Source organism: Nesoenas mayeri (genome assembly GCF_963082525.1).
Source record: "Nesoenas mayeri genome assembly, chromosome: 15".
Taxonomy (NCBI): domain Eukaryota; kingdom Metazoa; phylum Chordata; class Aves; order Columbiformes; family Columbidae; genus Nesoenas; species Nesoenas mayeri.
The window spans coordinates 10,745,481-10,772,636 of NC_137559.1; the positions used below are offsets into that span (position 1 = coordinate 10,745,481).

Below are 27,156 nucleotides of genomic sequence, written 5' to 3' on the forward strand. Positions count from 1 at the left end.
CTTGCTTAACCACTTGCTGTGTTGTCAGTTTTAGGAGAAAGTACAAATAGCTGTTGCTATGCCACTTGTAGTGGAGAGAAACACCTTTTTCTTTCTGCAGAGCTCTACCAGTTCTTTCAGATGTGTTTTTCAAGCAACAATAATAAAATATAAGGATTAAAGTTGTCGGAGCTGTATTGAAATACATGTTACCATTTTATAAAGTTTAAAAGGCACCGGTGCAGATCACAGTACACACCGCTGGCAATAACAGCTTTTCAGTGTACATTGTGTGCATGCCATGATTTCCACTGATCCACTCAGTATTTCTAAACAAAACTCAAAAATGCAATCTAGTCTTGAAATTCTTTCATAACCTAGAACTCATGCTTTTTGTCTAGTGTTTTTTTTTTCTATTTCCACCATGAGATAAAGCGTGTTGAGGAGTATGAATGTGCATAAGCAGAAATTCTGATTGTGGAGTGTTGAGCAACTGTGTTGCTGGCACTGAGATTGCTGGTAGGTGGATCTTGGTCAGAGATCTGGCCAAACCAAGTACACTAGTAGATGAATTAAAGTGTAGCGAAAATTTATTTGATGCCAGATAAAGTATTTATGTACATCAACTAATACAGTAATAGTATCACTAATAGTAAAATAATACTAAATGCTGTAAATAATACCAATACTACTGTTTCTCATTTTATTCCTCACTTGTAGAAGAGAAAGCAAGAAAGCTCTATCTTGTTTGATCCAATGTTTTGCCTACTTGCATATTTGTTAAAATTGATAACAGAAATCACATGGAAACGGCATGTCCAGCAGGCTTTCTTTATGCTCAATGCCATTCCTCTAAATTTATATTTATATACGTTTAAAAAATGGGAAGGAAAATAAGGAATAAAGCTGTCTCTAGAGCAGTAACATGCAATGAACGCAGCACAGGCAGTGCTGTCATGTAACAGGAGTTTGTCACTTAAAGCAGGTTCTTGACTTCAGCTGTGGTGGGATGCCAGCATTCTGTAAGAGTGCTTTGGACACCAGTGTCTTGAGTTTTAGTTTGCACATGTGCAAATGGATGTGGGTTGCATTTCATGGTGGATCTGGAATGACTTTGCCTTATCCCCAGTTGCTGGAGCTCAGCATTCAAGTGGATGTTCCCTGTGCAGCCCAGCAGGGCGAGTTCAGAATTACTGTGCCCGAGAAGGAAGGTTGAAGTGTGCTCGAACTTCCTGAGTGCTGGATTGTGTCAAGTGGTAGGGAATAAGCACTGTTGGCATTGAAATTCTTACATTTATAGCCATTCTGTTTGCTTGTGAAATTAATGGAGTTGGTTGCTAATATCATTTACAGAAAATAATGAAAATACTTCCCCACTCCCCAGAAGCTTTATGAGCAAATGTTGCTGTGAACACTGCATCTGTTAGGCAGGTATAATGGCAGTAGCAGTAGTAAAAGGTAAAACCAGCTGCCTGTAAGATACATTGAAAGGTGTTTCTCTTTGGTCTGGAGTCATTTGCTTCAACACTTGGAAGCAAAACTTCTAATTTTCAAAAAAGAGGGCGGCATCTGCAGTGGTTTGCACAATGAAGGAACATTTTTTGTCTGGGATTGTGCAACCCAGCAGCAGTGGGTGCGATGTTCCCCAGTCTGTGCGGCCTGATCTTGGGAGTGGACTTTCTCTCTCCCTCCCTACAGCTGCTCCTGGTTGAAGTCCCAGGGCCTTGCCTTGAGAAGGGGACTATGGGGAGATCCTACAGCTTGATACAAGTTCTCTAATGAAATTCCAGAGATCTCCAGCATCCCACAGATCATCATCTGGATGTTTAGTGGTCTCTTGTTTACCCAGACTGTCCAAGCCAAAGTGAGACAGACATGTACTCACCCTGGCCCTGTCTGGCTCTCTCTTTTTGGTCTTGTTGGGTTTCTTTGATCTTAAGAAGTGTGCTGAAAGTGCATCAGTAGTAAAACATCCGCTGGGACATTAAAATACCTGAATTTGACTATATGAATTAAAGCAAATCAAAACAAGTATGTTTATTTCTTTTATTTCAACATTTTTATGGTCAAAGGATGTAACTGAGGGAAAAATGTATATCTGCTATGTGAAAATCTAGAAAAGGTAGTGTGTCTGATGGAGTTTGTGAACAAGCTTAAACAGGTAAAGACTCTCCTGTTACATGTGCACAGATAAATTTCTTTTGTGATGCTTAGCTGTTAAAAGTATGCCAGTGTTGTGTTATCGCCCTGATAAACACCAAACATTGCCGCTTACTTGTAGGCACCTGTTTTTTGTAGGTGAAATTACTGAATATTGTATCAAAGAGTTGGTTTGGTTCTTTTACTGGTCCGAGTGCTGTGTCCCAGAGTGCAGCTTCTCCTCCAGCAAAATAACCATTCTCTTTTCAGTTCCAGTCTATTTTGTCTTTGGTTTTGTTGTCTTTTACATCTCTTCTTATTCTTTATTGCAAAGGCATGACATGGCATGTCTCTTTCTTTTTTTCCAAGAGAAAATTTCTCCTTTCAGAAAGGGCAAGCTATTGGAAAATTTCTCCTTTTGGAAAGGGAAAGGTATTCCTGTATGGATAACAGCTGCAGTTAAGTTATTACTGTCTCTAATAATTCTTGAATCCTGGTCTTATTCTGATTTTGACCAGGAACATCTGGAGCTCGTTTCAAGTTTGGGTCAGACCTGACTCTAATGACATTTAAATTAGAGCTCTCTACTGCAATTCTGTCAGTTCAAGGTATTAAAAAAATAATGACTTTTAGATGAGAAACCTTCAAATAATGCAAACTGGTTGCAGATGCTTTTTTTTTTTTTTAATGTACTTTTATTTTTGAAGCAAGTTCTCTGAAATTTTGTCCTCTCTGCTTCTTAAAGGCGAAATGTTCTTCTGGACTCATAATTGGTTTTTTTGTGTGTTTGTGTGTGAAAAGGTCTGGAGCTGAGGAAGTGCCAGGAATTACACACTAGACAGTTTGTGCTGTACATCTATGTTTGGATTTATTTTGCTCTCCTCCCCGTGACTGCTGCCGTGCACGGTCCCATGCTCACCCCCCTCCAACGAAAGCTGTTGGCAGTTTTAAAGTCATGGCAAAGCAGTCCAGGAAGAAGAGAGGAAATGAGATGAGGTTCCAGTAGTGGGGAGGACTGACAAAAAACGTGTTTTGAGTGTAGCCCTTGGAGTATGCAAAAGCAGTGAGAGCATTTGTGGGAGAGCAGTTATAGCAGGAAATGTAAATGGAGCAGCCAGAGAAAAAGACGTGTGAGCGGTGAGGGTTTCTGGCCCAGCTGCCCCAGTCTGGAGTGGCTGACGATGACAGAGGCCACAAAGGCTACATTATTAGAGAGAAAAACAAAGGGTGGGGAGAAAAGGGACTTAAGTTTTCCTGAGAAAAAGGAAGAATCATTCATCGGCAATAGAATAAGGAATTTGAAATACAGCTTCGGTGGTGATGTTTATACCAGCTTGTAGCCAGAGGCAAAGCAGGAAGGCAGTAATTAATTTTTGGAAGTCCTCAAAATTTGCTTCAGATGACTGGTGCTAGCAATGGAGCAAAAATAGAAGTAGTTGGGAAGATTTGCCAGAAATAATAGAGTATTGAGATTGGGAGTGTATTTGTGGAATTAGGGTGTTTTGCAGAGCATAAGAAAGATGTGATTCACTGGGTGATGTGCAGAAGTCAGCTGTTCTAAAACACATTTTCAAGTCTGTTTTGTTGCCTTTATGCTCTAAAAATAGCTGACCAGAAAGCTATTGAAATACTGTCTGAGGATTTGGCTCATGAAACAAAAAATGTAATATGTAATAAATAAGAAAGTAAATGCACAAACAAACATCTGAGCAGTGAAATACAACTTCTTCAGGATGTACTTTTGCTCAAAAATATGTGAATTTTAACTGCTGCCACATGTGAGGTGACTGACTTTCCAAAGAAAGAGAACAAGAATTTTTACCAACTTGTTTCACCTCTTTTCAGGGAAAAAGTAATGTGGGTGGTTATTTGGGGTGGTGACACACCAGGGCATTAATGAGAGTGTTACAATATGCAAGAGCCACAGTGGATCAACTGAGCTCCATCCCTCCACCCTTCATCCACTTGGTCACACTGCAAGATGAAATCTGAATTACATGGGTGCACAGTCTCATTTCCTGAATGTGTCTCAAATTTATGTTTCTAAAAGAGTTCATGTGTGATTTGCATAAACTGCGTAGTTTTGAAGTTTGCACATGCACATGTTACAGTATGATGCACATGGCTCAAGGAGCTCTGTCTGTGATAAAGAATTATTTTAAAAATGGTTGCTGTTTTACAGGTGTTGCAGTGCTTATCAATAGAATTTTTGTTTTGTTTTGGTTTTTTTTCCATTCTTGTTTGTATTCCAAGTAGCTTAATTTTGGAGACCTGAATTCAGCTGTTCTAAGCTAATGCAGGTATGGACAGGTACTGTGGTTTCTTTGCCTCATTGGCTCCCATGCATTTGTGTCGGGTTTTGAAAGAGCAAGTTAACCTCAAAAGGGGTGTACAGTTGGGCCTTTATAAAAATATGTATATTGTCTCTCTAGAATATGAAGTATAACATCTTTTCTGATTATGTTTGCTTAACTAATAAGTGGATTTGGCTGTGTGGTCCCATGGCAGCTTTTTTTGGCACCAGAACAACTGCTTGGCTATTTAACACTTGAATAGTTAAACAGAAGGAAGTTTTTTTGTCACTTCTTAAAAGTTTTCTTTTAATTACAAAAAAAAGGTGACTTAAAATTGCTGACCGTAGACTGATAAAATTGTCAGTGGAGTGCTTAATTGAGGATTATAAAATTCCTGTCCTGCATTCTTTGAAGAATTCCTTGGTAAATAATGGAAGCTAGCACCCGCAATTTCCATATGTTTTCTATATAAAACCGTTTCCCAGCTGTGTTATTTGTTTGAAGAAAGTTGTTCTTCATGTAGACAGTATTAAATAATTAACACAGTTTAGTGCTAATTTTGGTGTCTACTAACACTTGGATGTTTTCAGTACAGTAACTTACATCTTCAAAGCTATAAAGCTGATTTTCAGAACATTTTACCACAATAATCAGCTCTTTCTCGGAGCCTGAATAATTATTTCCATGCCTTAACACTTGGGGGTGGAAAGGTTGCTGTCACAATGGAAAGGGAAAATAAAGGTTAAATCTTTAAAAATGAATGCTGAGGAAAGCCTAAACATTAGGACCTAATCGTTCTGTTGTCAAGACGGAGGAGGACCCTTGTTTCAGTTCTCTATTAAGGCTTTAATATTATTTTAGTGATTGCTTGTGTTTGTGCTACAAAGTAGAATACAGGATAACTACCGGGCAGATGATTCAGTAAATTAAAGCTGGCCAGAAACTTGATGGCAGTGGCTTCTTGAGAGTGTCCACACCCCCAAATCTTTGTGGAGTCTCCAGTAAAAATCTGGATGCTTTTGCTGAAGGAAAGGGGATTTTTGTGCCCAATGGGAGCGGGATGGCGTAAACCACCCCATGGCCACCGCTCCTCAGGACATCCCCACGTCCCCATCCCAGCTCTGCTCTCCCCCCACCGCAGCCGTTCTCTGCTTGTCCTCTGGCTCCATGAAGTTTTTGCAGCACATGAAACAATGTGAACAGATGAGGCTGGAAAATTGAGCTTATTCAGTAAGAAGCTCAGGAACTCTTGGGAGCTGTGTCTTTCAGGATTTTGGGAAACTAGTGGAGAATAGAAAACTCTGAAATCTGTGTCTTAGAGAACAAGAAAGAAGTTTCTTGTCCAGCTCATTGCAAAGCATCCCATTTGAAAAAGGCCTGTTTTTTGTTTTGCTCATTTTGCGATTGTTAATTTTAGATGAGAGCATAATTACATCTTGCTAATTACAGTGAAAACAAATGGTAAAATTAAGCCAAAGTATAGATTTCTTTTTCTTCCCTGTGGTAGCAGGAATCTCTTAAAATCATAGTTCACCATTATGCTTAAGAAGTATGTGTTAATAAACATAGAGAAAACTGAATTTTAGTAGAAGAAAATGATTTTGGCCACAGTGCTCTGTACATCGCTGGGAGGAAACAATAGATGTTCCACTCTTACCAGGACTATGCATTGTATCAATTCACAAAAAGGACTTAGGAAAACAAACCAAAACCAAACCAACACAAACCTTGGATGGTTTCTTTGTTGTTGTCATTTTCCCCAGGGTTAATCTAGATGGGTAGAAAGCCACCCTGGATTGAACACAAATTGTGTTTAACTTGGTGTCTGGTGTCTGAGGGCTGTAAGCAGCAGATGCTGATGTTCAGTGTTAGAGCAGGGGAGGTTTGGGGAATTCTCTTCCCCCCTGTGCTCAGCCGGAGGGTGTCGCAGGCTGGCCAGGCTGACTCTTATTGGAACCTTCTTCCAGTCATCACTTTGCCTTCAGAACTCAATGGGAAATGATGCTTTGTAGGAGTTAACTCTGCTTCTGCATCTTGAACAGAGCGCAGCTTGATTATCAGCCTTGCTTTCCTTCTCCACCTTAAAAAGGTATAGGAGAAGTAAAGAAGTTGCAACGAGGAAAATGAAGATCATAAAAGGTATCAAATGGCAGTAATGACTTAGACTGGAAAGTGTCCGCCTGGCCCTAGTGTGGTGGGTTAACTGAGGAAAGAGGTGCTGAAAGTCTGGAAAGAGCAAGCGGCAGGAGGAGGTGAAAGAGGAGTGGGGTAAGACCTGGAGAAGGTGGAATGTAATGTAACAGAACATCGGACGCAGGTTGAAAACAAAATGAGTGATTTTGTATAACATTGTTGAACAGTGGTGATCTTTGCGAGGATGTTGTAGATACTGTTATAATGATGTCTATTTGTTTGCAAAGCGGGGGCAATGCTCACAGGGCATTTTGAGATGCAGAGGCACCATCCACAGGTGGTGGTGAGGTGGGGGCCTGGCAGGAACAGAACAGCAGTGTCCCCCTGTTCTTGTTCCCTTCAGCCCACCACGGCTTCCTCTGGCCGTGGGGAACCTGTGTGCTGTGCCTGTGGGACTCTTGTTCTGTGCTGGTGCCACAGCCTTTGAGCCCTGGGGCCTGGGAACGTGTCGTGGCCTCCACAGCATCTTCTCACAAAATGTTACATTGCTTTCAGAAGTTTCATGTGCAGCATGAAAAGAGATTTTATTTGTTTCATTTAAACTCGTATTCTGGTAGTGTCATGTAAAGCCCTTTAGTATTGTAAGTAGTAGAAAACAATTGTTCTCTGGTGGGTCATTTTGTTTGTTTTCCCCCCTTCCTCTGTGCTATTCAGGATATTTGTCTGGTATATCCTGTACCCCGCTTTAGTTGCCTTTCCTCTGAAGTGAATATATCTACTGTCTGTTCTCTGTCCTCATTCTTAACCTATCAGTGTATTGTATGAAGAAGTCAAACCAGCACATGTGGCAGGCTTTGTTTACAGTTCTCCCTTATAACCGGTATCTTTAAGTTTCTGTATCATAATTTAGATTGTTGTAGTATTCAGTGCACTGTGCCATTTAGAACCCATAGTAGTTCTTCTTTATAGAAGCACCACTTCAAGGACAATATAATCAGATACTGTGGTTGCGAAGTCCTGAGATGTGCAGGTGTATGTATGTACCTGATGTGGCACGGCAAAGATGACCACTGCCTGCATACACAAGGACATTTTTGCATTTTTCTAGATTCACTGTAAGACTTCGAGATCAAGTTTTTAGATGATTTCGCTTGTGATTTTGTGCTGCTCTGCTGTAATAGCCACCTTTAAAACACGTTCAGCATTTGCATAGGTAGCCTAAAAGGAGTAATTTCTTGTGAGCATATTTAATTTAGTCTACTCTTCAGCAAAGAAGCCTGGATTTAAGCTGTGTTGTCAAATGAGAAGGAAATACCATTAACTCTGCTTGGTTTCCTTTTTTACAATTGTATAACAGTTTTTAAAGTTATTCTCCTGAATCCGATTTGGTCGTCTTTCCCTCTTCTCACAAAAGCCCAGTCTCAGAACTGCTGGCTGCCTGTAACCGCTGTCAGATTCATGTGAACCCGCTTTGTGTCTATTCGTTTTTCTGCACAGCAGAAAGCGTAAAAAAGAGGAGGTAAGACCAGCATTAGCAAATCTCTAATGATAAAGGAAGACTTCTAAAAGCATTGCTGAAAATAACAGGAAGAAATGCTGAAGGTGTTAGATTCTAGGGATGAGGTCTCTGATGTGCACATTGCAGTTTCTCTAGCTTGGAGTAATCTTCCCTGTTTACAGGTAAATTAAGGTATGAGGCTAGAAGTGATTTTTTTTTTTTCATCCTAGTGTCTGTAAAATGAATTGCAGTGCAAAATCCATATTATTATCCATTGTTCTTATCTAGGAAACTATTTTTGCTTTTAAATTCTAACATGGACAGATCAACAGTGTTTCAACAGTTAAAATAATCATGTCAGTATCAGGAAAAAAAAAGATTTAGGATATTCATGATACATTTCCATTCTACTGCTAGAGAGAGCAAAGCTCAGCATACTTGAAGACTGAGCTCAGGAGTGAGCAGTGCAGTTAGCATTGACTGTAAGTATGAATCCATTCTCCAACAGAATTTCAGAATCTGCTATAATGCTGAGTAGTATTTTTACTCTGTAACAAAGTAACTACACAGAATCAATCTACCTTCAGAGCTAGTTTGCAGAAGTGGTGTATGTTATTATACTAACCTATTTTTCAGAAAGAGTAAGGCTGCATTTCATATTACTGTTAAACCTGCAAAAACTTTTTCCTGCTTAAGTATATAGCAAGCATTCAGTCATAGTATTTACTTTAATAAATGTACTCCAAAACTTTCTGAAACTGTGGACTGTACTCATCCAGAATGATACAGAAGTGCGTAGCTGACTGACTACCAAAAATCATGCTGATCCCAGTGGTGAGGGTATATGCTTTTCTATAATTTTGCAAGAGAGGAGGGAGATGCTGTTGGGACCATAATCACCAATCCCATAATGTGCTCCTACTGTTATCCAAATAAACTAATTTTAATTGCTATTTAGTTGTCTTTTTTAAAACACTGAGACAGTGATTGCGGCACTGTAGTGTGATGTATAAACAGAAATGCTCTGTGATGCTTGTGCTGCCCTGGATCCACTTGTCCTTTTCTTCCCTGTGCCAGAAGTTCATTTTTGAGTAGTTTTTCAGCCTTTCTAGTGATGATTGCCGAAGAGCTTAGCGGTTGTTGTTGCAAGAGATAAGTCCATTACTCAGTAAAGCAGTAAAACTTAAAGAGGGGTGTGATCCTGGAAAAACACATTGTTTAGGGTGTGTTCAGTAGGCTGGGACCGAGTGCCCTGTCTTCAGCAGAGATGTAATCACGCTACCATCCCTGGAATGTGCAGAGACAAGACGTGACGGGTCGGGGTAGTTGCTTCTGTAGCCTTGCTGCTCTAGATACATGAGGAGAAGGTACTGCGAGTCTGGTAGCTCTTACCATAATAGGTCACGACACTTCTGATGTTTCAGCCTTTCCTTATCATGGAAGAAAATAATTTGTCTTGTCAACTGTTCTAGTTACTGGTTTTGGAGTATTACCTGGGGGCCAGAAGCAGGCTTCCTTCCCTTCTTCCTGATGGTTTTCTGGAAGTGTAACCTAAGCTTAGCAAAGCCCATCAGACTAAGAAAAGAAAGTAGGAAAGATTTTTTTTCAGCAGACCATGTCTTGCTCTGACACGGCACTGTAGGTTGGGTAAAGCCAGGTCAGTGAGACAGGCAGGTCGGTGGCTTTCTGATAAATAATATCACTATACTGAAGAAAAAAGCCACACTGGTGCTGTTGCCTACCCCAAGTTGTTAAACATCTGGAGCTCACCAAGTGTATGAAAAAAATGCTTAAAATGAGAAGGCTGTCTATGCAAATTCCTTCAAGAGTATAAAGTTGTAAGTATGTTGGATAATTATAGGTGTGTTGTTAGTGTCCAAACTGAACTCTGCTTCATGTAGTCTTTCATTTAACACTGAATTATTCATGAAGCCATGAGTTAAACTGCTGAAAGTAGGCAGTAATTTGGTCAGTTTGTTTTAGTAGATTTTTGGGGATGACTTCTTAAATGGCAGCTTTTGGTCCACTGAGTAATTGCATTGATAATACCTTAAATGCTTTCTACATGTCTCTAAGAAGTTGATCGTATTTTTAAGACTTAAATTTTTTTGTTGTAAAGTACCATCAGAGTGTTTTTCTTTTCAAAGACAAGGAGATAAGTGAGTTGCTGCAGCAAATTGCCTACTTTATACAGCAGGTTCTGTGGAGGCTGTTTGTTCACACCTCTTTCTATCCACTGAGTTACAGTGTATCTCCCTTCTGTTTTCAAATAAAGATAACTTTCTCAGTAGATGAAATTTCAGATACTATTTACCTTAGACTGGTATCTTTTGTGCATATTGTTCAGTGTTCAGGAGCTTCTTAGAGTAATAACTTACTGGTTTTATCTAAGAATGGAATAGCCATGTAACCTATTAATATGTGGGGGGTTTGATTCATTAGGTACATTGGCGCAATTTAAAACCAGTCTTGCCATCCTATGTTTTGTCAAAACGTTTTCTTTGGGCAGGCAGACATAATGATGGCAATAAAAGGCAACAGATTGATAAGTATAATAAGTGGTGGCTGCAGCGTTACTGTCTGTCTACTCATTGCTAAATATTTTGTAGGCATGGCAGAGCTGCGTCCAGGAAGTCATCCCAGCCCAGTAATGTTTTCTTCTTCATTTACTGACTTGCATAGCATCATCTCCTTCTGCAGGGGATTTGCAATTCACAGTCAATAATGTAATAATTATTTGTTTCTGATGACAATTAGAGGGCAAGAGACTTCTGTATCATACTATTTCTATTTCTTTTAAGTTCTAACCTTGGCTACTTGCTCTTTAATAAACTAGGGAAGTAAAAATTCATGACTGAATTTCTAAATTTGCTATGGCAAATTGAAGACCTTTAAACCTTGTCTCTCTCGCTTCCTCTGCTCATAACACCTTTCTCCCTTAGCCTGTAAACTTGCCTCCTGATAGTCTCTAGAAGCCTTTTCCCTGTCAGACTTAGTCATTGGCCTTCCTAGCTTTCCTTTTCAGAGGTTTACATCGCTAGATGTATCTTTTGACACTGAACCAAGTAACAAAGAAGTAATGAATCAAAGGAAGAAAAGTAACAAATGAAACAAAGGCAAATTACCCACCATTTTGCTAATGTGAGAATTAACTTTTAACTGCAAATGCAAATGAAGTGATTTTTACAAGTCATGGAAATGTGTGGCGGCAGTTACCTGCACCTTGACATTAGTCTGTGGGATCTTAGGGATTTATGTACTTCCCCCCTTCCCATTCTACTGGCCAAATTAATCTCTGTCTCTATTTCATCTTTTGAAAATGGTTCAGGTGGATTGCTTCATTTTTTGATGCCTTTTGAAAGATAGGCACACTACAGAAATTAGTTGATATCTCTTCAGATTTTTGTTACAGTAGCCTAGGACCGTCTTGAAAAGTGAAACTGTGTAGAACACTTTGCACTTAATTCCTTTTCTCCCTTTGTGCAGTAAGTGGTGTTTGTATTCTAACCGCAAGTAGGGATTAGGGGCCAAATAGTTTCTCTTACTTTGAAGGGCTGAGTTCTTCCAGAGCAAGTAAGGGGAAGTTTTTGCTTTGAACAGTTCTAGTTGTTTGAAGATTGATTATTATAAGTGAATTTCATTCAGATCATAGAGTTGGAAACTTGTTCGGCTGATTTTGGTGTGTGGGTGCATTCTTTTCATTGGTGAAATTTTAATTTTTTGTTCTCCTCTTAAAACCTTGCCCCCTGGGAATAACGCCTCTTTATCTGGTTTTCATAGCAGTGGTTCCCAGGCTTTTGGAGAAGCAAGTTGCTGGATCCCACAGAATTTCTTGTGAACTGTTAGTGTAGCCCCATAAAAAAGAGTTTCACCAGTTGATACGCTAGCTGCAGGCTGCTTACAGGTGTGGATCGGCGAGTCTGCTACAGAGAGCTCTGAAGTAGCATGTTCACATTTTTTTTTCTGGTTAAAGGCGGTTATTTCTTCTTCATCTTCTTCATATTGTTCTAAGTTTCCTGTTTGCTTTGAAGAAGCAATATCCTTGCTTTAAGGTTTTCTGTGAGTCTCATCAGTGTCCTCTTGGCACCACCACTGCTTGGTAACTGCTTCAGAAGACACTGCATTAACTGCTTGCTTTAGGAAACTTTCAGTTATGTATTTTGATATGCTGTCCAGTAGTTACAATAGTAAAGGTCAATTTGGTGGTAAAAGAAGTGATATTTAGTATAGCACTTGAAATCATAGAAAGTTTCTTCACTAATTTCTAGCTAATTATTTTTTATTTAAACCTATGTGGTACTATCCGTGTGACTCAGGCATTCTGAATTATACACTGAAGAAGCAAGGGTTTACGGAAGTTTATTTGAAATACTGCCTGATACATTTTACAATATTTATTTGGAAAACTCTTTTAAAGACGTTATAGCGTGTTGTGCAGTGAAGAGGAGCCGGGCAGTGGGCGTTGGAGGAGCAGCGGGTCTGCCTGGGGGTTCCCCTGCTCCCAGGCAATCCCATCACTTCTGATGCACGTCATGCAGGTCATGTCCTTTGATGCTGATGTAATTTACCTGCAACAAGACTGACTTTGTTCATTTTTTGGTGAGATCTACATAGCCTGACGTCATTCTTATCTCCTATCACTTCATTTTTTTGCGTAAGTCCCTTTGTCAGTGTTTACTGCAGCTTTATGCCCCACACCAGTTTGTCATATCTATATATATGGTTCTATTTATAGTTTAAAAACACAAAAAAAGTACTAAAACACCTTTTAAAAACTTTGAGGGCTTTGATTCTGGACTGTCCATTTAGTCCAGCAGCAGAGGAGAAAGCCTTGTGTTTTCAGCTTTCCTCAGTGCTAAAAGCAGAGCCCTGGCTATGAAGTTTTGAGTGTCAAAGCTGCTGATCTGCTGCTGGCAGTGGGTGGGTGAGACCTCTCTGCAGCCTCTCTGCAGGGGAGGTTTAGATTGGGTATTAGGAAAAAATTCTTCATGGAAGGGGTTGTCAGGCATTGGAACAGGCTGCCCAGGGCAGTGGTGGAGTCACCATCCCTGGAGGAGTTTAAAAAGCATTTAGACAAGGTTCTTAGGGACACGGTTTAGTGCTAGAGCTAGGTTAGGTTATAATTGGACTCAGTGATCCCAAGGGTCTCTTCCAACTGAAATGATTCTACGATTCTCTCACCCTGCTGCTGGTGCAGCTCCCTCGTGTCTGGGACAGCCATGGACATTCTACATGGCGCTCTGTGCAAACTGCCTGTAATTACATTTAAAAGTACTCGGTACTAGTGATTTCTGTTGTGAGGCAGTTGTGTGTGACAAGTTGTAAGCAAGTTTTTAGTATCGCTATTACTCCTTCATTGTGGTCTCTGTAACCTCAAAAGGAAACAGAAATGTTTCATAACCTGCTAGGGAGGCTGCTTCAGTTTCTCCTCTGTGGCTGCCAGATCCAAAAGCTGATGGCAAACACTATAAATAATCTTTCAAAATTTGAGTATTTGGTATGTTATGAGTCATGACTGAAACCTATGAAATTAGTAGCTTGCTGTCATCATTGTTAAATTAGTAGCAGAATTGTGCTGTAATTTAATTGCTGTTATAGTGGAGTCATTCTGTAGCCTTTGTCTACATGTGACTGCAAGCACGTGTTCACTGCTGAGCAACGTGTCCTGCACCTTGGAGAGATGAAATTCTGCAGCACTCCTGTCTTGTAACAGCACTTAACGTTGTGCCGAAAGCCAAATTTTTTTCTGCTTTCTCATTAAGTAGAAAAAAACTATAGCAAACTTTGAGATTCCTTCCCTGTAGATTTTGAATTATTATGAGCAGTAGAACAGTAAAGTAATATCTTTCAGTGACATTGGGTTCATCTTATTAAACCAGATGAATCCATCTGAACAGCTTTTTTTTGAGTACAGTCTTTTTTAATCATTGGTGCTATTTTGGTTCTGATTATTTAACAGTGCGAGTATTTGAGTATGATAATGTTGAGGTCATAGTCCATAATAAGGGGATTTTATTTTTCTAATACTTTCTGTAAGGTCTGGCAGCCCTTGGCAAGATTGTAGTTTGGGGGAATTTAGTATGCGTGTGGTTTTATTTTTTTCCCCTTAGCATCAATTGCAATAACTATCTTGCTTTCAGGCTTTTGTTTCAGCACTTTGGTGACAGACTTAGTTAATGAGTGATGAGAATATATGCTGCAGTAGTTTGCTGTATGAGGTGACACACTTCTTACTTTCCAAACTGTATTGTCATGCTCCAGTTTCTTTCCAGTTTGCATACATCAATTTCTAAACTTGATTTCATTTCAGCATTCATGATATTTCAGTACTCACCAATATCTGAAATGCCTCTTCTTTGGAGGTGTATTAACCTCCAAACTGCAGAGAACCCCTTTAAACACTTCAGGCTGTTTTGTTCGTAATGCAGGGGCTTGGGTAGATAGAAAACTGTATGTGAACTTAAATATATCAGAAGAAATGGTCATCACTATTCTTCATCTTGCCTTGCATTCCTTTTTGTAATTAAAGAATAGCTACAAAGTTGTATGTGTTTCCTTTTTTAGAGGCAGAAAACAACTTAAATGCTCTTCACCAAACAGTCTGGCAGTGTCTACAATTCTGGTATTGAAAGCTATATTTATTTAATATTTTTGCAGTACTTTATTTCAAGAATTAAAAAGATTCCTTATTCATCAGATGTATTTCAACAATTAAAAATATTCCTTATTCATCATGCTTTGTTGTAATTCTTCATTCATGTGGTTTATGTTAACTTTTGGTTGATAAATAGACTGCATCTTTATTCCATTCCAGGGATATGATTAAAACTGGGTATTCTGGTCTAGGAACTGACAGATGACATGAGTGTGGTGTTGTTGACACACTGTGGTTTACGCTGCAATAAAGACAACAATGTATTAAGTAGTATGTTTGGTAGGAAGGTTTTCCTGGCCACTGTGGATAGATTTTTTTTTTTTTTTTCTTAATCCTGTATTATAGAATTTGAATAAATCTTTGGCATTGTTTTGCTTGAGGTGAAGGAAAACATATTTCTTAATTAAATCGTGGTATGATTTGACAATTCTTTTCCTATGAGCTCTTAAAGACAACAGAGGAAAACAGAGATTACTGGTTTTCAGTGCTATGGTTGAAAATAAATGTGCCCATACTTCTTGCTAGTAAATCCGTTGAACAAGAACCGTGTTTTGCTTGTGCGAAGTATTTACTATAATAGTTTGATTTTATTAGAAGTTAAAAATTCCCTGTATTCACAGAAGCCAGAAACATGAACTGGTGGTATCTGGGTTCCACATCTGAAAGCTGTGTTACAAAATGTGTGTCAGTATATGTCAGAAAAAGTGGCAGTGGCATACATCATGGTTCAGTTTATCTTATCACTAAATATTATCTCTCAGAAGCTGCCCCTGTTTATCTTTTAAGTTGATTGCTTTTGCTATTATCTCTTCTGCATTTTCCCCCTCCTCTCTGCTACCCATTCGTATGAGGAATGTGGAGCAGGATCTCATAGAAAGCTGTGTTTTCTTAATTAAGGGCAAGTCTTTCCCTATAAAATATGTTATCAACATTTAAATCATATGTTAAAATATTTTAGATGAGCTTTTAGTGAAGAACTGACAATTCCTTGTGTGTTTGCTTCAGTTTGTTTCTAGATACCAAGTTGTCTTGATGATAACTAAAAATAAAAAGAAGAAAAAAATCCTAGTACGAGTTGAGTGTTAACAATCGATGCATTGCTGTAGGCATGCCGTGTGCTTGCAAATAAAAGTGACCCAGAGGACGACTTCTGTGTTAGACTATCACCATGCTGCTAAAAGATTAAAAACAAGGAAAAAAAATTAAGGCAAGCTGTGGAAAGAAGCTTAGTGATCTTTCCTTCGTATTCTTTGTCACTTTTCCTGTTCTTGTGTTGCAGCAGTTTAAACCTGTTCCCCCCTCCCCTTAAATTTATTGTAATTAAGTTCTGTTTATTTTAACTTGCTGTTGTGCAGCATTGCCAGTGCTGGTGGCTGCCCATGGAGCTAAGCTTCTGCAAACCTTTTTCTAATAAAATCAAAACTTCAAATCATATTGATTTTTGCTGTTGTATTAATTATGAGAACGGTGCACACTGTGGTGTGGGTGCTGCATACTGGATGTTTCAGCATACATGTGGCCTTGGTGAGATCTGCTTGTCCTAGTAAGCTTCCAAAAGCCGTGTTGGAGCGTGAAGTTTGTGATCTTTCATCTCTAATCAGAATTAAGTCTCTAACCTGATCTGTTCTTGCTCAGGGCTGAGGTTGCTACTTGTGTGGATTTACTAGGAGAGTAATTAGTCGGAACAGAAACGCTGATTGTGGAAGTATCTCGCGTGCTGTGAATTGGGGTTTGGGCTGCAGAAGCACGTTGTGCACACTTCAGCGTGGCTGCGGGGCCGAACTGTGAAGCAGCTGCTTCAGCTTTTAGGTGTCTCCCGCCGCTGTGGCCGCAGTGCCCTGACTGCCGCGGCGGTCCCGCAGCCGTTGCCATGGCACGTTCGCTCCGCGTCGCCGGTGCGACTGCCGAGGTCGCTCCCTTTGGTCCGGGCGCCGCGGGGGACGCGGCGCGGCCGGCGCTGTCCAGGGTGCTGACGGGCCAGGTTCCTCCGGAGCGGCTCCCGGCCCGCCCAGCAGACACCGGCCTGCGTGCAGCTTCGGCTATAAAACTGCTCTTATTCACAGAAATCAGTGACTCTGATACTTCGGGGTGTACTTGATTATACAAGGTAATAGCAGGACTAGTGTATCAAAGAGAAAAGTATCAGACACTTTAAAGAGTGTATTTTAAGCAGTGATTGTCCTTGAGATGGCTGCGTGGGGTTATAGGTTTTATAGTTTGATAAAAAACCAGTTTATTCAAGAATCTATCCACTTCTCTGTAATCACACTGAAATCATCCATTGGCTTTTGGTGAGCAGGCAATGCAAGGAGGTGTCATTTGGTTGTTGGATAAATCAGGAAGATTCAATGCATGTTTAAAATAGTGGGGGTTAGTTTGTGGAGTTGTTTCATATCTCTCTTTTTAGTTGTGTTTACGTATGTTTTAAACAGTTACTGTAGGAAAACTTAATAGCAGTGGTGGCTAGAAACTGGAAAATGTTACCTCTAAAGTGTTCCTATCATGGTAAGGGATTTCCTTTCAAATTTTTCCCAAGTAAGATTTATACCATACCATTACATTTGGTTAAATGTTTAGTTAAAAAAAAAACAAACCAAAACACACACACAAAACCAGTAACACTGAAGAGGTCTTAAAGTAAATTGTTGATTTAAAAAGTCTGCTATTAAAAACTTTTATCTGTATAAAAATATGGAACACCAGAAAAGTATTAAAAAGTTCTCCTTTATTCAATGAGACTTGATTATCAGGTGCTGACTGCAAGGCCATTTGGAAACTTAAGAATCAATTTATGTTCTTCGTATTTGTATTCTGCATTAATGTGAACTTTTTTCTTCATCCACAAGCATTTGTCTATTTGGGGAATTTTACAGTTAGAGACATACCAGTACAATTGTTATGCTGTAATTTAAGTAGATACTGTTGTGCACAGGTGTGCCATTTGTGCCGCTCAAAAGCACTACCTGAGACAGAAAAGTTAATATAGCAAATTAATTTTCATTTCTTTTCTATGTTAGCTGGAGATACAGATGATCCTCCAAGAATTACTCAAAATCCTGTCATTAATGGAAACGTAGCAATGGCTGACGGGCATAACAACACTGAAGAAGACATGGAAGATGGTAAGTAAATATTTGATAAAATCATGCGTTTTGTTGGCTTCTTTATTTTTATAGTTTTTTTGAGTACAGAATGGTCCATGTCTCACCGCTGAACTGTAGCTCATTAGAAAAAAAATGAAACCCTCTGTAGTTCTGACTGCTGGTTTTCCGTATAGGCCTCCTTTTAACTTCGCTATACAATAGCGTGAGGCATCTGAGGGGCTCAGGATTTTTTCTCTCACGCTTTCTAGGTACTCATTTAAAAATTGCTGAAAGTGATAGTGTCCATTGTTATATTTTGTGGTACATCCCATTAAACGTACTGCAGCTGGTGCTTTGCTGAATAGTAATTTTGTCAGTTAAATAATTCCTTTAGAATTGTTAAAATCCTTATCTGTCCTCCTCTGTTGTCAGGTGGCAGCTGTGATCAGTTTTTGTCTTTGTGTGGGAAGTCAGTGGTAACTACTCTGTTGAAGAACATTCCTGCCCCAACTCAGATGCCTTTTTACTTGCAAATGCAAAGGAAGAAGCATGTACTGATGTCCTGTTAATAAAAGGGGACATGTGTTTCTGAAATCTTTTATTGGTCTATTAAATGAAAATAAGGGTGTATGGATTTTTCTGTTACAGAAGATCAAATGATTTTTATGTAGATGTGTCCGGGTATATTTAAAGAAAGACAGTTTGTAATTCACTTAAGCCTGTTACATTTAGTGAGGAAAATGTATGAAGATCTTTCTTAGAGCAGTCCCTCCTATAGGCTCTCCTTTTTGTGAAGAACTAAATAAAATAGTTGGAAGACAGGAGACAAAATATGAGTGGGATTTGTTCCCCTCTAATTCCTTATTTCATGCTGTCTTGTGAGAAAACATTCAGGGCTAGGCTTAAACATTATTTAGATTTGTGCAAAATTTTCAGTAATTTTTTTGTTTGAGAGTAGTCAGAGTTTGCTTACTTTCATGTATTCAAGGAACATATAATAGAATACTGGTAGAAAATAGCAGTGTTCCCAGAGGAGAACATGTTTAAAATCCAGGACAAAGGCATCTCATGGTTGAATTGCCTCTTTATCATTGGTAAAGGTGAAGTTTCCTGTGATCAGATTCTTGCAATAAAGTAAAAATGATGTCTGCTTAGCCTATGAATTTTTTTTGTTTGATTGCCTGATCTCATTCAGAGGGCTTTGATTTCTTGCTCACAGTAACTAGCTGAGACTGAAATAGGGAATTCTGTTTTTATCAAAATGAAGTTACTTGTTAGAAAAGATGTTAAATGTCTTTGTTGGGCCACGGTGTTTGGAGGCTGGCAAGAGGAGATCACGTGGGTCGACACCAGCTGGCAAGGACAGCTCTATTGAACTTCTTTTCTCAGTAATGACATTTATAAGTAGAAAGCCTGATAGTGCTTGCTATCGATACAGCCAGTAGGTAACACATTGGTCAGTTAATACAAAAATTGGTCCAGAAGTTAGTCTGTATATACTTGAACAAATTAAGCAAAAGGCACTTAAGCTGCAGAAGCCGTTAATGAAACCCGGGTCGTATTGAGGATGGCAGGTAATCAGATATGCATCCCTTCAGTCAGAACAACATTGTCTTTTTTAATCTGAAAGTGCTGTAAACCAGTTTCTGTCATTTACCAAATATTCAACTGGTCTCAGAATTGGATATAAAGGTATTGTGGCAGGGAGAAGTAGTATCTGAAGGTATTCAGCAAAAGGCTTGCAAAAGCTTCTGTGTTTATGTCTGTAAGTCTTTCAGTATGGTGAGGAGCTTTCTTCCACTCCGTGGGACATATTTCAGGGTTAAAATGTGATTATTAAGCAATATTCAAATAGCTCCTGGTTATCGTATTTGAATAAGGAGTGTCTGGCTATATCTTGGTGCTGTTACAGCTCTTTATTGACACAGATAGAAAATAGTGTTATTGCAAAATGTTATAATTGCAAAAACATTCCTGAAGACTTGCATCATGTAAGTGGATGATGCCTCTTCCAAGTCCTGTAAATCAGATCAGTTGCTTGCTGTTGCATTATTTACACATCAGGGCAGTTGCTCTCCTGCTGTTTGTTCTCTTGCCATCCTGGTTTACAGCACAGTGTACACGGATAATGGACACCTCGGAGATTCACAAGATAGGAAAAAGTGGAGGAAGACAGTGGCCTCTTTGATAAATGTGCTCTGTTTTCTCATTGCTTTTATTCATAGCAAATGGGATCAATCTGAGCTGATAAAGAATGTATGAAGAGAATTTAAATACCTGTTCAATGAAAATCTTAATGAGTTTAATGGTTCCTGCAAAAGAGGTGAAGAATAGGAGAAAAGGCTGATGCTTCCAGCTGGATCACAGAAACCAGCTTTCTGTTGGATTTCTGAATTCAAGAGACTTGTGATTTTGTTCTTCCTACTTAGCACACAAGGAAATAACTGATAAGGTGGGAAAAAAGTGCAGCTCTCGTCCCCTTTGCCGGGCAGTTAACACCAGGCCCTGTGAGGAACACACAATGAGGAGCAGGGGACCCCACTAACAGGACTTTGGGACAAGGCTGAGTTCTCCCAAGTAGTTTGGCTGGAACCTCTTGTTGCTATGGATCATGTCTTAGCAATTAAAATGAAGCAGCTGAAGGAATGTGCTATGCTGTGTACAGAGAATGACTCAATGAAGCAAGCTTGGTGAGCTGGAATAGCAGCTTCTGCAAATAAAATAAAAAATAAAACAAAGGTTCCGATCAAATTTTGTTTGCAAGTGCATCAGTATTTGAAGCAGCACATAGAATAAATTCCCTTAGAAGCTAAAGTTCAAACAGAAGGTCTCTAGCTAAACATAACCTCACAGCTCTGCAATTACCTACTGAAGTCTCATTTCTGTGAAGAATTGCAGAAGCGAGGAGGCTCGCAGAAGCATCAGTCTTAGCCAGTGCTAGTATTGCATGCTGTATTCGGATCATTATTAAAATATTCATAGAATATTCAGCCAGTTTCTCCATTAATAATTCAGTTTCCGAATATTTTAATAACCTCAATATACTTTAAAGGTAGCAACATTTACTAAGAGAATAAAGAAATCTGCTTTTCTCAAAGGTATAAACACTTAAATATGTACTTCAGTCTTGAAATGGATCATGTTCTGTATTTGGATCTCTGATTTGAAAGATCTTTGCCATATCAAATGTGACATTCATCTCACCAGTGAAGAAAACCCTTTCCATGTAGTAAATGTAATCTGTTGCATGGAATTTCACTGAGCATCGCCAGCTGTGTCTGTTCTTTTTACCTTGTGTTCAGGATCATGTGTCATATTTTAGTTCAGGGATTTGTAGTCTTACTTGCCAGTCACTACTGGATGATCCTGCTGCCAGTTGCATTCTCTTATTGCAGACTGGTGGACGTGTTTGTGATGGTGAAAAAATGTGTTATTTATGAGCTCATGTTTTAATTAATTGCACTTGCTAAAAATAGGGGCTTTCTGGAAGGAATGTTGTTATTTCGGGGGGTTGTGGTTTGTATTTTTAAAGAAATTCTATTTTAGGGTTGACCTTTGTTATGAGGCTGTGTTTTTATGCAGTAGTTACTAGTGATTGCTCAGATAGTTGACTGAGAAGAGAGCCCTTCCCTGGTGAGCCCTCCTGCACAGGCTTTCCAGAAAATAAATCAAGAAACACAGGCAAAGTCTCTCTGACGCACCTGCAGATGCTGCACGGGTTCATAGCAGTGCCGCTGCATCCCCGCACCGACCTGCTTCCAAGGCTGCATTGCAAGAGGCACAAGCAAACTTGGCTCATTTTTCAGAAGCTTAGACTAAGCCCAGAAGTATGGATCTTGATTGGGAATTAGGAGGTGTTCTCAAGCTGGTTTGGGACACACATGATGCAGACTGGTTTTTGAATTGCTAACTGTGTTATCGATTTTTTTCCTTCTTTTTTTTTTTATTCTGCCTGTGCATCACATTTGAGAGTGTACGGCTGCTTTGACTGCAGTGGGTCTGGCTCTTGGTTGTAGAAGTTGGAGTGGAGAACAACAGGTTTTTCAAATAATTGTGTTTGTGTGTGTTACAGATACAAGTTGGCGATCAGAAGCAACATTTCAGTTTACAGTTGAACGCTTCAACAGATTGAGTGAGTCAGTTCTCAGTCCTCCCTGCTTTGTACGGAATTTGCCATGGAAGATCATGGTTATGCCACGGCTCTACCCGGACAGACCACACCAAAAAAGTGTAGGATTCTTCCTTCAGTGCAATGCTGAATCTGATTCCACGTAAGACCCTTTTAATTATTGAACAAGTCCTCATTTGATACCAGTTTAATCCGTATTGCAAGCAATGCAGACATCTAAAAAATTATTCTGTCTGGCTTTCTGCAAGAGGAAAGAATTCTTGCAAGAGTTTGAGTCTCCTTTTTCCCTCACCTTTCTAAATCCCAAAGCATAACTGTAATCCTCTCCTTAGGAGGAGCTAAAAGTAGCTCATGTAGCTACAAGTTTGTGGTAGAATTTAGATATATTTCTGTTTGATTGCTGGGGAGACGTTTTTGACTAACCATGGGAAAAGTTCTGGGTTTATTTCAAACTGAAGTGCTACTGGAGCTTCTTTAACCTGCTGAGCTCCAACTCCTGCCTTGTAAAGCATGAGCAGGTAACTGCTGGCAGCTGAGGCAGAGCTGTGTGGGGAATCATGTCCTTAGATGAGTTCAGTGCTCATCAAGCGAGATACGAACATGTGCATGTTCTTGGAGTCCTGCATGCAAATCAAAACTGGCTATCTTTGACCACTTTTTTAAATAATATGGAAATTTAAGAAGATAAATGCAAATTTCTGGGGCATTACTGTGTCTTATCCAGCTAAAGTGCAGACCCCTCACAGGTATCTTTTCCAGTAGGGTAGCTCCATTCTTGCACCAAATCTCACACAACTTACAGCTCACTCTGGATAATAAGTTACTCTTTTCCATCATTTTTTGTAATCTAAAAGGTGAGTGCTCAGTGTGGAAGTTAAAGAAGCAAGTGGTAAGTGTATTTACTAGTCACAGAAGAAGTGAACTGCACACGAGTAGTCACATAAAAGGGATGGGGTGATCTTCAGAAGATGGCGTGGCTGGTGAACTAAGCAAGGAGTAATGCTGCTGCGTGAGAGTGATGAGGACTTGTCTGAACTGATATTCAGTCAGATCGTCTTGCACAAGTGGGATGAATTTGAACAGGGACCATCATAAAGAAGTGCTGCTGAGGAAATCAGAGTATTGGGGAGTTTATCTTGTGGGTGGAACCACCTCATCCTTTCCTTAGCCAAGGGCTGAATTGTCACACTCTGGAGACACCAAGCCTGCTTTGGGTTGGCTTATCCAGCTGCACTGAAGGAGATCAGGAGTAGCTCACCTTAGAGAGCAGTTCACTCCTTAAACACAGTTGCACTGCGAAAAATTTCTGTTCCAGCTTCACATTCATATTATGGCTTCAGGCAGCCCCAGGGACTCATGCCCTCAATACAATTAACCAGATCTTACCATCTAAGAGGAAAAAAAAAAAATCCTGTATGTGGAAGTAATGTACCAAAAATCCTTAACCAAAAAAAATATTCTAATGGCTATAAAGAGCTTCGTTTTGAATGAGTTTCAAATTTTTCTTCTGTATTTATAGGTCATGGTCTTGTCATGCACAAGCAGTTCTCAAGATAATAAACTACAAGGATGATGAAAAATCATTCAGTCGTCGCATTAGTCACTTGTTCTTTCATAAGGAAAATGACTGGGGCTTTTCCAACTTCATGGCCTGGAGTGTAAGTAATTGGACGTGTATTAATGTGTCACTAGATAGGAACAGTTTTGAAGTTGCGCTCCTGAATGCTGAGATACTTACAGAAAAGTGGTTTGGTCTTATTTTTCACAACCTGTTTTTTTTTTTTTTTTTTCTGTCATTGCTGAAGCTTCTTTTTCAATTTCTTACAAATTCCTGTACTTCCTTATTGTAGATAACTTTTACTTACGTTGTGATTTAAATATTCCCTCTGTTATTTTCTGTGTTCCTGAATGCTTGGTTTTTGTTTTCAGAATGTGATAGTCTATGTCGTTCTGAAGAAACATTGATTTTCTTGCATTTCCCTGTGTTTTTTGTATATGTGTACAGATATTTAATGCCCTAATGATAGTACTAAGACTGATCTTGAATTGAGACAACTTTCTAAGCATTCTCAAAGGTTTGGCACTTAATTTGTCATCTGACTGGAATATTGTCCAGAAGAAACAGATCATTTGATTACCAATTCTTACTACCCACAGAAAATTGAAGTAGTACTGCAACATTTTAAAAGCCAGGAACAAGTTTCCTGTATTGAGACATTAAGAAATAATTAAAGTGTATTAAGCTGAAAACCAGCTGTGTTGGTGTCCTTCAATTTTTCTTCTTCAGTTTATCATTTCTGATAGCTCAGGCTTGGAAATAAAGTGATGTCTAACTGGGTACAGTCATGTTGCAAGATCAAATTTTCATGTTCTTGTGTCATTCCCGTTTTACAGGAAGTTACTGATCCTGAAAAAGGCTTTATAGAAGAGGACAAAGTTACCTTTGAAGTCTATGTTCAAGCAGATGCTCCACATGGAGTGGCGTAAGTATCCTTTTTTAAAAAAAGTCTTCTAATATTTTATGTTGCTTGAGATTGTTCAAGTATTTTATGTTATTAATATTTCTAGCTCTCATTAGACATTCTCACTTGTCACTGTGACTTTAATCAGTGAGTTCTGACATGGCAGTATTTTTCATTAGTCATATAATGAGTTTTTTGTAGAGGTGAAATTTCCATTGGCATTAGTCAGCATAATGTTGTAGAACTTCAGCTTCTGTAGGAACTGATTTGTGATTTAACACCTCTCCAAATCTAGCTTCATCATTTCTGAAATCACTGCTCATAAGGGTTTCAGACGCAGGCAGGTGGCTCTGCTGTCTGACTTGCCTTGGTTTACAGGTGTTTTAAAACTGCGCCATTTGAGTCATTCTCCTTCAGGTCACTTTTAAACAAATCGGTTGTACTGAAATGCAGACTTGCCCTTAAAAATACAGTTCCTGGCTCCAGTACACTTTCATAGTAAATATCTTCAAAACAAACAAACAAACCAAAAACAGAAACAAACTCACAACACACAAACAAAAAACTAACAAAATAACAAAACACTTAGTTGCAGAGACTGTTGTTACTGGCAGGCAGTGGTGAAGTGTAGCCTATTATTTGAACCTCAGTAATGAAGCATGGCTCATATCTGCCAGCAGTGCTACCTTAGAACAAACACCCTTTATTATAGTTAATACAAAACTGTCTTGTTTTTAACTACTAATTGTTTTCTAGATGGGATTCAAAGAAGCACACCGGATACGTTGGCTTGAAGAACCAGGGAGCAACTTGTTACATGAACAGTTTGTTACAGACTTTATTTTTCACAAATCAACTACGAAAGGTAATTAACATGTAAAAGAAAATGAGATTGCTAATTGAAATACCCAGTATTTAGAAATGCTTCAAAACAGAGCTGTCTGTTCCTTTTGCCTCCTTCATCCTCTTAGAGAAGTTGTGACGTGCATGGTGACGCACATCTCACTTGAGGCTGAGTGCAGGCACCTGCTTTTGGGGTTTCTTGAACACGGACCCTTGGCTTTTATGAAAGCACAGAGTACCTGTTGAAGATCTGAGCTTAAGGGGGGTGTCTTACGTGCTAATGTTGCTATGAACTGTTGGAATTAAAACCAACCTCTAGATCTTGCAGATGAGAAACGTAATTAATTTTTCTTTCTTCAAATAGTTAAAATAGAGAAGTCAACAGTGTAAAAACATAAACATGACCTTTTTAATTAATGTGTTTTGTCTTTAACCTTACATTACAGAGTTGAATTTTCTGTTATTATGGTTAGCATCTTTGTAGTGATGGCAAGTGTTATAATTTCAGTAGTTTAAACACCTTTATTTTATATTAATTTCATTCATGTGTTTTTTATTTACCATAGATGTTATTTCTTTGCTGGAAGGAAGAACTGCTTTAAATATCAGATTAATAAAGATCTCATGCAAACCCAAGATGAGATATACTAGATAACATATAGTTTTTAAGTGGTGCAGAAGCCCTAAGGGGATGCAGACATAAATGCTGACTTGACATGAGGTGGCTATCTGGAAGAGGAGATATACTTGGGGAAAAATGTAACTTGGCACCATTTAGTCTATTGGAGTGTCCTATTGATCCTCGTTTGTCCTTCTGCCCATTCTTGTGCTTATTGCATGTCTCTTAGTGAAACTGAACTTTCGGACTTCTGCTTTCTTTTGGGTCTGCTGGTTGTTTTGTTTCTGTTAAGTTTTCTTTTCTCCAAAATTTGCCTTTTTAATGTATCTACTTTTCACTGTCTTAGATTTTCCACCATTTTATCATTATTTACATCGCTGTAGCCTGTAAGTGTCCTAGTTGGGTTTTCTTTTTCCTCTTTTGCAATGTGCTGCTTACTCTGAAGCATTGCAAAAAATAGTGCATTGAACTCCAGCAGTAGACTGTAACTGACATCTTACCAATGCCACGGACAAGAAATAAATACTTGCCTTGTCTTAAATGATGCACCTGTTTCTTTTTTGCACAAGGTATAATTTACTTATTCAATTCATCATTTATTATAATGCCTCTTCTTTTTGCTCGGCACTCATAATGTTTGTGCCTTTTATTTTTTTGGACGACTTCAAGTTGCTCTTGAAAGAAAAATGTGTTTTTATAATAGCTACATCTAATCCAATTGAGTAGTTCCTTTCAAGACTGTCTTGTAGTCAGTAAATCAATATGTACCATGAAGTAATCTTGTTCTGTGAAGAAATGCTTTTTGTGATACAGGGTTTTTTTCAGCTGAATGAATGTTTTCAGGCATTCCTCTACACTTCTTCCCCAGCCTCCAAATAAATACCAGCTTTTAGGGAGTGATAACATCTGGATAGTGACCACATGAGAAGCTTGATTTGCTGTCTGTGACCTGCAGCTTCCTTTATGGAAATGTTACAGACATCAGCTGAAATGCCCAGTTCTCTGCTCATTCTTCAGGTTTTCAAAGCCCCTATAAACAGAGCAGACTACAGTGGTAGTTTTAGGCAGTTTTAAGACTCACTTGCTTTTATTACAGATAAAGAAGAATCACCAGTCGTATCACCTGAAAAAATTAATTTCTGCAACATTTTTGTTTTCACTTTGAGCAGACTTGCTTCTCTTAAAACCAAGTAAAATAAAATGTGTAGTATCCTCAGTTTGCTCATCACCAATCCCATTATTTCTGTTAATCCTCCTTACTTAGAAGAAATAGTGATTTTTATTGGTGTTATTGAGAGCAGTTGCTGCCAGAAATGGAGCTG

General features: G+C 39.0%; 1 protein-coding gene across 1 annotated transcript in view; it reads left to right on the forward strand.

Moving 5' to 3' along the window:
- The window catches only part of USP7 (ubiquitin specific peptidase 7), a 70,607-nt gene that overhangs the window by 13,241 nt on the left and 30,210 nt on the right, over window positions 1-27,156 (forward strand). Inside the window, exons 2-6 of the mRNA XM_080353793.1 lie at window positions 17,716-17,820; window positions 21,854-22,052; window positions 23,430-23,568; window positions 24,305-24,393; window positions 25,129-25,237. Of these exons, the coding sequence (XP_080209919.1) occupies window positions 17,716-17,820; window positions 21,854-22,052; window positions 23,430-23,568; window positions 24,305-24,393; window positions 25,129-25,237 (641 nt within the window). The remainder of the gene's footprint in view (window positions 1-17,715; window positions 17,821-21,853; window positions 22,053-23,429; window positions 23,569-24,304; window positions 24,394-25,128; window positions 25,238-27,156) is intronic.